Genomic DNA, 11444 nt, shown 5'->3' with positions numbered 1-11444 from the left:
GGCAAGCATGCGCATGGCGGCGCTCATTCACGGAAATCTGTGAAGTTTAGCGGAGATTCAAAGCAGCTTTACAATAGTAACAAATTCTGCTGAAAACCAGCTCTAACAAGTCAATAGTGTCATTATACAGCTCAAGTCAGTTCAGTGTTGATTCAGTTCAGTCCCATTACTGTGTAAAATTCATCAATTTTGCAAACATACTGTATACAGTGTATTTGTGCTCATACATGTACGTTTGAACTACACTCCACTGCACACGAACAAGCAAAAACAAATTTTTTCTTGCAAGAGATGTGTGACGTTTTGCATGTTGTGTTCAAGTTTTGTGGTTGCATGTTTAGTTTCTAGAAATGGGGCCAATGTAAAAAAAAAAACTGTAAAGGTGCTATATGTAGAATTCAGAAACGTCTAGGTTACTAATGTAACTCCCATTCCCACGTTAATCGACAGTGACTGACAAATTGGGATGTCGCCTGAGTGCCCAATCACCTTGAAGTGGTAACAGAACGAGCCAATGCACGTTGGCTAGTGAGATTTGCATCGCAAGCCGCATCCCCGCTTCCGGCTGTATAAGGGCTTGCGTGCAATACTCACATCAAGCTTTTGCTTCGGAGCCGAGACGTGTCCTGGCTGTCAGCGAAGGCACAGGAGTTGTGGCGACAGGTATTAATGTCATTAATAACCTAGACGTTCCCTATCAGTCAGTCACGTTCGATGTTAATCGTCAGTGACTGACGAATTGGGATCCCTATGGAAGTCGCCACAACTACTAGCTCCTTCTAGCGCTCTGAGTTTGCCGGCTGGGACAGAGAAGGGGACTGCTTAATCACAAAGATTGTCAATCACTGAGTTCCTTTCACCCTTTACAGTGAGACTGTTGGATAACACTGGGAAAGCTTGCCTATTCCAGTTTTGGAAAGGGATGCTGCGGAGGCCACATCCTGACCAAGCCTTTTCCTTCTGCTGTCCTCCATAGCAGAGAAAGAGCTGTTGCAAAGCCTTGAAACTTTGTGTGTGGTCCACGTACAACACAGGGCGCGAACGGGACACGGGTAACGAACGGGGCAGCACTTGCTAGTTCACCACCTGGTCCCTGAAAGGATTGGTGGGAACTTTGGGCACGTATCCAGGGGTGCCGGGGTCTCGGGGTGACGTGAGACTTAATTAACGACTTAACTGAATTCCAGGCTATTAATAGAAGTTATAGCTGGCTAATAGAAGAGTGCAGCCAGGAGTGCTATCTTAAGGGACAGGATTTTAATCTCCACTTACTGCAAAGGCTCAATGGGTGCTCTCTGTAAGTGCATCAGGACCACGGAGAGGTCCCAAGAGGGAATGAGGGATGGTAGATGGGGATTCAACCTCCCGGCACTTCTCAGGAACCTGACTACCAAGTCGTGTTTCCCTACAGACTTGCCTCGTAGAGGGAGCTCTCGCTAAAGTGATAGTGTCTACTACCGCTGGGGATAGGTCACTTAAACCCTCCGCGTTCCATCCAGAGACCCCACTTGGAGGTTCTACAGATCTTGAGAAAGCAGGTCCTTCCTCAGTGGATTCCGCCATGGAGGGGCTGTCGAGAGGAGCATGAGTTCTGGGAACCAGGTCCGTGTAGGCCAGTAAGACGCAACCATCAAGACCTGCTCCTTGTCCATTTGCTGAGATTTTGGGTACCACTGGCTGTGAGACCAGCGGCGGAACAGAAACAAACAGAAACAAAGGATTCTCCGCCCGGCCCTCCACCGGCTGAATTTGATTTGATTTATTTAATTATATCAAAAATGCCTTACACATGAAACAAAAAGGCATCAAATACAATCGAGGATAAAAACACAATAAAGTCCAGGACGTATTTCCATTGTGGTCCTCAACACATAACATCAGGACAAGACACTTACAGATTGTAATCAATGACATAACATAAAAACATTTTTCTTAAATAGATAAAAATAAAAACGGTAACTGGCCCCTGGTTCTATTCTGCTACCCTCTCTAGTAACCAGTCCTTGATTCTCTTTTTAAAAGAGTTCTTTTCTAAAATGCCCCTATATAGGCAAAGGTTTCTTTCCCTAACACTGTCTTAAATGTATAAGGACAGAGGTCTGATATGCTGCCACGAGTGTAAATATTATTATATTATTATATATATATGATATCTAGGCTAGAGAAACGTCTGTTTCAGGGTTCAATGCACAGTCTCTTTGGTCTAAATTTCTACGCTTTCCTTTTTTTAAACATTTTTTTAGCATGAAATGAAAATTGACGCTATTTACTTTCTTAATCCACCATTTTCCTCACTTCTCCGGCAGCATTGCGGCGAGAGGCTTCCTTTTGGATTACGATTAGTTTTTGTAATCATTGAGACATTGTAACTAACGATAGCGAGCAGTGGAAGCTAGCGGGTGTCATTACAGCCGCAGAAAGCTCAGGGCCATTGTGAAGTGTCTCACCACTGTGGCGAGATCGGTATGCTTAGACATGGCCCTGAGATGGCCCTTACGAAACTACTCAAATGTCACATTACTACAACAAGGCCAAACGAAGAACTCACTTGGCAGTTAGTATGCTGAATGCGATTTTGTTTTTCAGTGCAATCATTTTGTACAGCTCTGTCTTATTTTCATCACTTTCTTGTGGTATAGCTTGACAAGAAGCCTGCTTTTATAGTATTTTTGGTGGAAAACTGCTTCTCATTACGAAACTGGTGAAATGCTATAGCTTTGTATTCACAAAAATTGTATCCATTTTAAAATAAACTGAATTTGTGCACTTTAAAAGCGATCCAAAAGCAGAGCGCCTGCAAAGTGTTTACTGAGAACTGAGTCACTTAAAACACGTTATTGTGAGGTTTATTGTCACTTTACAATACACAGCACAGCTTCATTGGGTGAAAACCATTTCATGTTGGGTTTGAATGTGATAGACCAATGTAAATGCTAAATTAAACTGGTTTGATTAGGGTTTGACTAAACTCTGCAGGACGGTAGATCACCAGGAGACCTATGTTTCAAAATATTGATTTCTGACCATGATTAAGATGCATTTTGACAAATGCACAACTATGACAGTTTTGTAATATTTCACCTGACCAGCAGAGGAATTAATGGAGTTCATTCATCTTTATACTCTTTTAAACTGTAAAGTGTCATATTTTTCTTTCATATTTGCATGCTGGAAAAACACATGCTGCTCCCGTGGCGCTGACGCTGAAATATGCATTAAAAACAACAAACAAAAGCAAGAGTAATGCCACCTTGCAGGAATGTGGAATTAAAATGTGAACTTTGACACTCAAATTTAAAAGATCAGATGGAAGGATGATTTTCCCGTTTTTGTTGAGGTATTTGGGTATTTGGTTTAATTTAGCATTTTCTTGTCAACTAAATTAGTAAAAATAAAAATAGTTAAAAATTAACATTAATTAAATGTTTTATATTACGGTATGCATTTTTGAAGCTGTTCTGTGTGTAAAGGGAAGACGTGGCACCAATGCACCAAATTTTATTTTAAAATGAATAATATAGGTTTATTGAAAGACTTTTGTTAAAAGCTAGATTAGTGGTTTTCAATAGGCAGTACAACACAGTGCTGTTTGGATTATATCTTTTCGATGCACCCTCTTGTGGAGGGTTGATATACAAACCGGGTGTTCGCTGACCTACTGCAATAGCCAGGATTTCCACTGTCTTGAAAAAACTGGATATATGACGAAGTCTATTTTTCAAAATCTGAATTCTAGAACTGGAAAAGTCATGTAAATTAATAAAATCATATAATTATTTGGCCATTTTTATAATGAATACATTTGTCTAGTTTTGCCAAGGTCTGGAATATTTTGTCAGGAAAAATCCTTAATGCTGGGCAAATGGGCACCTGCAGTATACACCATTTTGTCAAAAGTCCCCATGAAATCAGATTTTTTTCAAGTTCTATCAAGTTCTTTTGGCTTTTAGTATGAATATGTTTGCCTTAAGCCAAAACAATGACAGCATTTGCATTTAGAAGAAATATGCATTCAAAACTTACAGTCTCTCAGTTCCACCAATGTGGATCAATGACTTTGATGACCTCAGGTTCTCATCAGATTTTCTGTCCAATCAAATGCTCTCTAGAATCTAAAGCTCCTCCCCCTACATTATAAATAGACTCTGAATCTGCGACTGAATTCGGTCATTTGTTCACACATTTACTATTTTCTGCATTGTAAATGGCACATAGTGCACTATATAGGGGATATGCTTTCCGGGGCGAATGAAGTCTGGTTTTGCATTGTGTGTGTGTGTGTGTGTGTGTGTGTGATGCGTGAACCTCCTCAGCGTGCACACAGTCTGCTCCAGTCCAGAGACGATAGCACAGAGCAGATCACATGCGCCAGTCGCCGCTGACCAGAAACCGTATTGTAAAAATTGTCTTGCTTTTTGAAGGCCATCCACTACACAGAAGCTCTTTCTCGGTGCTCTAGTGAGCGAATGAGAAGGTCTTTTGTTCCTGCAGCGGTCAGATATTTCAACGAACACTGTTAATTGTTAAACATTATTTTTACAGTTTTTGTATTCTGCACTTTTGAATTGTGAAACTGAATCTTTTTCTAATCATGTCTCACTGGTTCTTAATCAGGTTTTAATGATCTCTTAATGCAGAATTATTTATCTGTCTGTTAGTTGTGTGTTGTGTTTGTTGGCTGTATGGTCTAAGTTGGTGGCAAACCAGTTTCTCTATCGGGAAAGTTTTTCTAATCTAATTCTAATCTAATCTAATAGGCCCCGCCCTGTCTTTAATCAAAACATATGTTGTGAGCACTGATTGATATACAAGGTGAAATGAGAAAAGTGGAATAATAAGATAGAATGACCAGACTCCATGTATTTATTTCCATGTTTATTTATTTATACTTGTATGAGATATATATTTTTTATATAAGATAAACATACATTTACATGATAAAGGTACTGCATGAAATCCATCCTAATTCAGTAAATCTGAAGCAGGGAATGTGTGTGTGTGTGTATCGATAAAGAGATAACAAGTGATTGTGAATGTCTTTTGGATCACATGTTTGATGATTAGATGTTTGAAGCTGCTGATAAACTCACAGGCTATTAGAAACGGCTCATTGAGAGTTAAGCATTCTTTAGAGGAAAGTACCCGTTTCCAGACTGTAGCCGACAACAGAAGACTGTTGGCTATATGATCACATAATGTGTGCTTTTGTTCTAATATTTGCTTATATAATCTCCACCTCTTCTATCCCCAAGCTTCCAACTCTGTGAACATTTTATTTTCACAGCTTTGTTGCCTTTTAGCAGAATAACTTTGTGTATGTATTGCACCACTCGCCTTGTGTCGTACACCAACAATCATTGACTTCACAAGCGTCATACTCTTGAATTATAACTACAACACCATACTAGGACCAGCTGATTACATGGCCTTGGGCACCACCTGTTTAGTGCTGATTAAAATGAATTTGCATATAATTAGATGTGAAGCTAATAAAGATTCGATTCGATTAAAATACAGTGAAAATTTAATGCGAACAATGGAGATGAAAATCCCAATGGAAGTAGTCAAATACAATGCTTTATCTTTGTCTTGTCTCCTCCCTAATGATTTTATAGTGGACTGACCATTTGATTTTTTTGTAAATTCATCAAGTCATTAATTTATTAGATGAGGTTGGAAGACATTCCTCTCTTCTCAACCTTCCACCCTTTTCTCTCTCTGCCCCCTGCCACAGATATTTGATGAGTTACCCAAAGAGTCAACATCAGAAGAGTCAATATCTCTTCCTAAACTCAGAATGAGTGGGTGTGCTCAGAGGGATCAACTTCAACCGAGGGGATCTTATTTGTTCTGTGTGTTTTGACATTAAGCCATCACTTTAGTCATCAATTGCTCTGACTGACTGATCAAAAATGAACACTAGACAAAAGCTTACCTCTTATGCCTGTAAACTCTTTTGGCTTTTTCATTTGCTGAAATATGCAAGATAGAGACATGCAGCCAAAAAAGAATGTAATTACTTTTTCAGCAATACAAATATAAATATGTAACAGCATAGCCTGAATATTTTTTACAATCTACAGGCGCAGGTGGCTATTGGCACTGCATGAAATAAGATCCCTTTGTGCTACAGATGTTAATGCTGTATTAAAGAAAGCTACTTGTAGATACAAAACTTTGAAACCAACCAAAGGTAAATCAGATATATGACAATGTTCTTACAGGGAAGGCCAAAACATTCCTAATGTCTGCTACAAAAAGGGATATTTTTGCCAGATCATGCTGGAATAAATCTTATGGTTCTGTCATGACAGCTCTCAGGAGATTGGTATGGTAATAGAGATTGACATGGTAATGGATATGGCAATGTTAAAGTGAACCCCCGTATTAAGACTTGTATGGCTTAATATAATGTAAATGATGTCTCTTACTGAAATATTAAGTAGATAACCCATAAAAGATTTATGTTATTTAATAATTTATACATATTTTGCACAACGTGGGCACCATTTTAGGTGCGCAGTGCATTCTGTGTCGATGACATCAAATGGTTGCACTCTATGAGCTACTGGCGCTACCTGTTGCTATTTTTACCTCAACACAACTCGGAATATAAAATACTGATACGATGCCACATTGTACGGCTATTGGTTGTAATTTTAATCTTAGTCAGTTGTCTCCCTAAGTCCAGTAGCCAAGCCTCCACCCTGGCTCCTCCCACCTTAATCTCCACCCTGGCTCCTCCCACCTTAATCTCCACCCTAGCCCCTCCCACCTTACTCTCCACCCTAGCTCCTCCCACCTTAATCTCCGCCCTGGCTCCTCCCACCTTAATCTCCACCCTGGCTCCTCCCACCTTATCTCCGCCCTGGCTCCTCCCACCTTAAGCTCTGCCTGGCTCCTCCCACCTTAATCTCTGCCTTGACCCCTCTTGCCCTCTGTTCCTGCCCTACGTCCCCCACCTACGCCCCTTCCCGCCCTCCTCTGTTGGACTTTGTGTTATTATTGAGGCGTGAGGATGCACCTTCTTGATGGGGGATATATGTCAGGGTTATGTTCAGTTTTCCTGTGTTTTGTACGTTTCCTTTGTTCTAGTTTTCCCACCAGTGTTAATTACCATGTTTGTTGCCTTGCTTACTAATTCAGTTACACCTCAGGTTCATTTCATTGTTTGTTTTTGTTGTGTTTCTAAATCCTGTTTCTTTCAGTTCTCATTATACCCCGGTTGCTCTGTTCTTGTGCCCTGAGGTTTAGGTTTTTTAGTTCTTTGTTAAATAAAAACTTTATAATGCTGCACTTAGATCCTTTCCACACCTTTTATTTCAACTGGACTGTGACAATTGAAGCATCTGTGTCAGATTGTTAGGTTTTATTTATTTATTGTGATTTAATTTAAGCATTTATATGTTTTAATATTCATTTCAATGCATTTATAAATACTGTGATTTAAAGTGTCTTAATGACTCTGAAATAAAATGTTTAATAAAAGACAATACAGAGCACCGCTTGAGTAACCACTAACACTTGTCTCTCTCTCATTTATTAAGTTAAGTTTTTCACTTCTTACAGTCCCCCCGACTGCCCAGGACCTGTAACAATTTTTTTGTTTTAAATTATATATATATATATTTTTACAAAAACTATACTTGTACCCTGCAGAGAGAAGAGCAATGAGTCTCGGGGATGTGTATAAAACACTTTCACCATTCCAATGACAGTTACATTTACAATGGGAAACTTCTGTCTGAAAACTGTAATTCACCATCTTTCTTAGCAATTATTAGGTCTCTCTTTGACCTAATAATTTAGCCTATAGTATACTTGTGAAATTACACATTGTTTTTGGTTTCATGCTAAACATCCTAGTTCATAGTTCATATACAGTAGGGATACTAAACATTTCAGACATGCTCTTTCCTAGCACTAAGATTGCCATGCTAGTAAACTGATACACAATATCTCTTAGATTTGACAAAATCATTTTTTGTTTAGTTGGGTTTTTTTTTTTGGTCAGCAGACTTGGTCACCCCTTGGCTGTCAAAATCACATTGCCAGACTTGTAAATATGCAGTCATTCTTGACTAATGCTTCAGTGTTTTATTTATAGAATCAAACTTTCAGAGAATGATTTTATCATTGATTTCAAACATTTGCATTTACAATGGTGGAGGGATCAAGACATGGAGAGATCTTTTTAAACAAAGCTCCATTATGCTATGATTTGTGTTACATTGTAATATTGATTCATTGTTCTCTTTTTCTTGTGTATCTCATAATTATGCAGCTATCATGACTTTGTTTTGCTTGCTCTGTGTATAAAGCAAGACAAGGGTAGCATTTAAAAAACAGTTGAAAAGATTCACAATAGCCCCAACAGTGCTTAAACCAGCATTCAGCAAACAAATTCCCTTACACCTAGAGATGGACTGAGACAGATATCAAAGATAAGACGTTTGAATCAAGTGGGGAGACTCGAGCTTACTTAAACACTTGTTTATTTCTTTATTTGCAGGCTTGCATTGTCACAGCAATGATTGCCACGGGTGGGGTGATCACGGGGCTCGCAGCATTGAAAAGACAAGACTCCACCCGCTCTCAGTATCATCTGCCAATCCAGAGCCCAGGCCCTGCTCCTGAGAAGAAATGCACCAAGCGTAAACCTAGAGCTGATGTGGTGGTAGTGAGAGGGAAGATCAGACTGTATTCGGCCTCAGGATTCTTCCTGGTTTTGGGAGTGCTGATCCTCATGGCAGGCATTGCAATGGCTGTTCTTGGATACTGGCCTCATAAGGACCCCCAGAAGGCACCAGAAAGCAAGTTGTCCAGGAACGATACGCAGGTTGGCCAAGAGCAGGTGGGCTCCATTGCGCAATTCTTGGAGAAGCACCTGCATTCCGAGAAGATGAAGATGTTGGGTCCTTTCACTATGGGAATTGGGATTTTTATCTTCATCTGTGCTAATGCTATCTTACATGAGAACAGGGATCGTGAGACAAAGATTATCCACATGAAGGACATGTACTCGACCGTCATAGACATTCACAGCCTACGGATTAAGGAGCAGAAGTGGACGAATGGGGCCTACATGGGTCCCTACACAGACACAGAGATCCGTTCCTTCGGTCTGGATGGCCAGTTTGCCTCACGGCTCGCAGCAAACACTCTAATGTCCTTCTCCGGTCTGGATGGTGACGTCCGGTTCTCCCACAGGACCAGCTCGGCTGAGGATGACGAGGGTCTAATGAGTGAGGCCCGAGGTGGCTTTGGCCTGTTGTCGCCTACTTACAAGGACCGTTCTGAATGTATCTTTGGGTTCCATGATGAGGGTGGTCGTCGATGGGAGGACAAGCGTGGCGCTCTCAAGAAATGCCAAACACGCTCCATCGTTTCCTCTTCCATCAGCGCCTTCACACTGCCCGTCATCAAACTCAACAACTGTGTCATTGATGAGCCTGACATTGATAGCATCACGGAGGACTTCGAGCAGAACAGGGTCCACTCCAGACCTCCGTCATTGGAGTCGTTAACAGTACCTGTTCCCTATGTCGCCAAAGCTTTCAAGCCTCCGGGCGCCCTGCTGCTCCGGAGCAACTCAGCCACCGAATCCCCTACCTCCACATCTTCCCATTCCTCACTGTCTCCTGGGTCCACCAGTGGTAGGTTCCTGTCACCTGGAGCTGCGCGTAAAGACTTCGGCTCCAATAGCTCCCTCCACATTTTGTCAGCCCATTCCAAATCTCTGGATTTAGAGAGAGCGCCCACAATGCTGACTGTCCAGCCCGAACAGAGGAAACACCCTAGTTGGCCCAGATTGGACCGCAGTAATAGTAAAGGATACACTAAACTGGAGGACAAAGAGGACCCTATGGACAGGCTTTTAGTGCCCCCAGTGGCCGTGAAGAAGGACTACACTAAAAAGGAGAAACTTCTTATGATCTCCAGGTCTCACAATAACTTGAGCTTTGAGCATGATGAATTTATGAGCAACTGTCTGAAGAGAGGCACCTCAGAGACCAGATTTTAAAACTGAGCTAGCGTCAAATGTCAATCCATGGGCTTTTGGCCTCCACAGTCCAGCTGCAATATAGAAAACAGTTATTGAAAATTATTTTTTAAATTTACAGATAAAAATCACAAGGCCCTTGAACAGAAAGCTTAAGCAGTTCTGCTGCTTTTTTTGTTTTGTTCTTCACTGGATTTTCAAAATGATATTTCACCCAGAATTTGAAACACAAAAAGTGAGCCGTAATGCTAAATAAAAGTATGGGTAGAGCTAATAATGCAGTAAACAACAGTTTAGTGCAACTTGTTCAAGTATGTTTGTATTGTTTTTGTTATCATTCAGACAGGATCTATTGTCTGTTTGAGTACTACAGTATGTGTGTTGTACCAGCACTGCTAGTTATTTTACTTTAAATAATTTATTGTTTAAAACACACACACTGATATTTTTGAAGAGAACTCATCAATGTATAATTTACTTGTTTCTCAGAATAAACACAACCTTTCCAGATAACGTCCTGTTTTGACTACTTTTATTTGAATGGTTTGGGGTTTTTTGTCCTTTTTGGAGCATGACAGACATCATCACTATGAACTGTGCTTGTATAAAACAGCTGTATGAAGATTTTGCTGACTTTCTTTTGCGATCTACTGGAAAAGAAATGGCATATAGGTTTGGAACGACATAAAGCTATATAATGAGATTTAAGTCTCATGGTTTAATTTACAATGCAAAAAAAATTATTGTAACTATAGTTTCCTTTCGTGGTCACTACGAGTTATGTCGTGACGATGAATGGGGTTTTGCTTAGAAAGCCTCTCACCTTCGAGAATACAAAACGAGCCAATGGCAAGAAAATGCCATGGGTCTGTGGAATTTGCATAGCGTAACTCTGCCCCACCTCGTGGGTATATAAGGAAGTACGCTGGCAACATGCAGTTGTGTTTTCGCTTCAGAGCCAAGAGTTTTCTTCACTCCCACAAGCCATTCTGAATTATCTTCGTTCTACGAGACGAGAGGCTCTCCAGTGTGTTGGTGCAACGGCGCGAGTCCCTTCTGCCACACCCCAATCTATCTCTTCCTCGAGAGGGGATACTTTGGCTGGTGGCCAGGGTGATCTGAGGGTTACAGTGTGGCATAACAACCGGCGAGTCTTCCTCGGGCCTTTCTTGCATGATCCCTGGGCCAGGTGATGTCCACATGTGTGGTCCAGGAACGCCATTAGGGCTCAACCAGACTGATGTGCGGGAGTCTGAGAACTCATTTTCTCAGCTCCTCCATGTCCCAGACTGGGCTCTTAGACGGTGTGGTTGAGGACCGCACCCAACAGTTTTCGACCGCCCAAAAGCAGACTGAGGCCCTTCTGCACCGACGGTCATCCGTACGTTCGGTCTCCTTAGTCTGCTTCCTCGGTCTCCGCCCCTTAGCCGGCCAAACGCCA

The 11444-nt window shown here is 41.2% G+C and overlaps 1 protein-coding gene across 1 annotated transcript in view; it reads left to right on the top strand.

Annotated features, from left to right (window-relative positions):
* Positions 1–10514, top strand: part of tmem200a (transmembrane protein 200A) — a 12862-nt gene extending 2348 nt beyond the window's left edge. The window contains exon 2 of the mRNA XM_084090447.1: positions 8513–10514. Within this exon, the coding sequence (XP_083946573.1) occupies positions 8531–10024 (1494 nt within the window). The 5' untranslated portion in view covers positions 8513–8530 and the 3' untranslated portion in view covers positions 10025–10514. The remainder of the gene's footprint in view (positions 1–8512) is intronic.
* Positions 10515–11444: the final 930 nt, after the last annotated feature.

Source organism: Abramis brama (assembly GCF_963993115.1).
Source record: "Abramis brama genome assembly, chromosome: 18".
Taxonomy (NCBI): domain Eukaryota; kingdom Metazoa; phylum Chordata; class Actinopteri; order Cypriniformes; family Leuciscidae; genus Abramis; species Abramis brama.
This window is presented reverse-complemented; position numbering and strand designations above follow the sequence as displayed.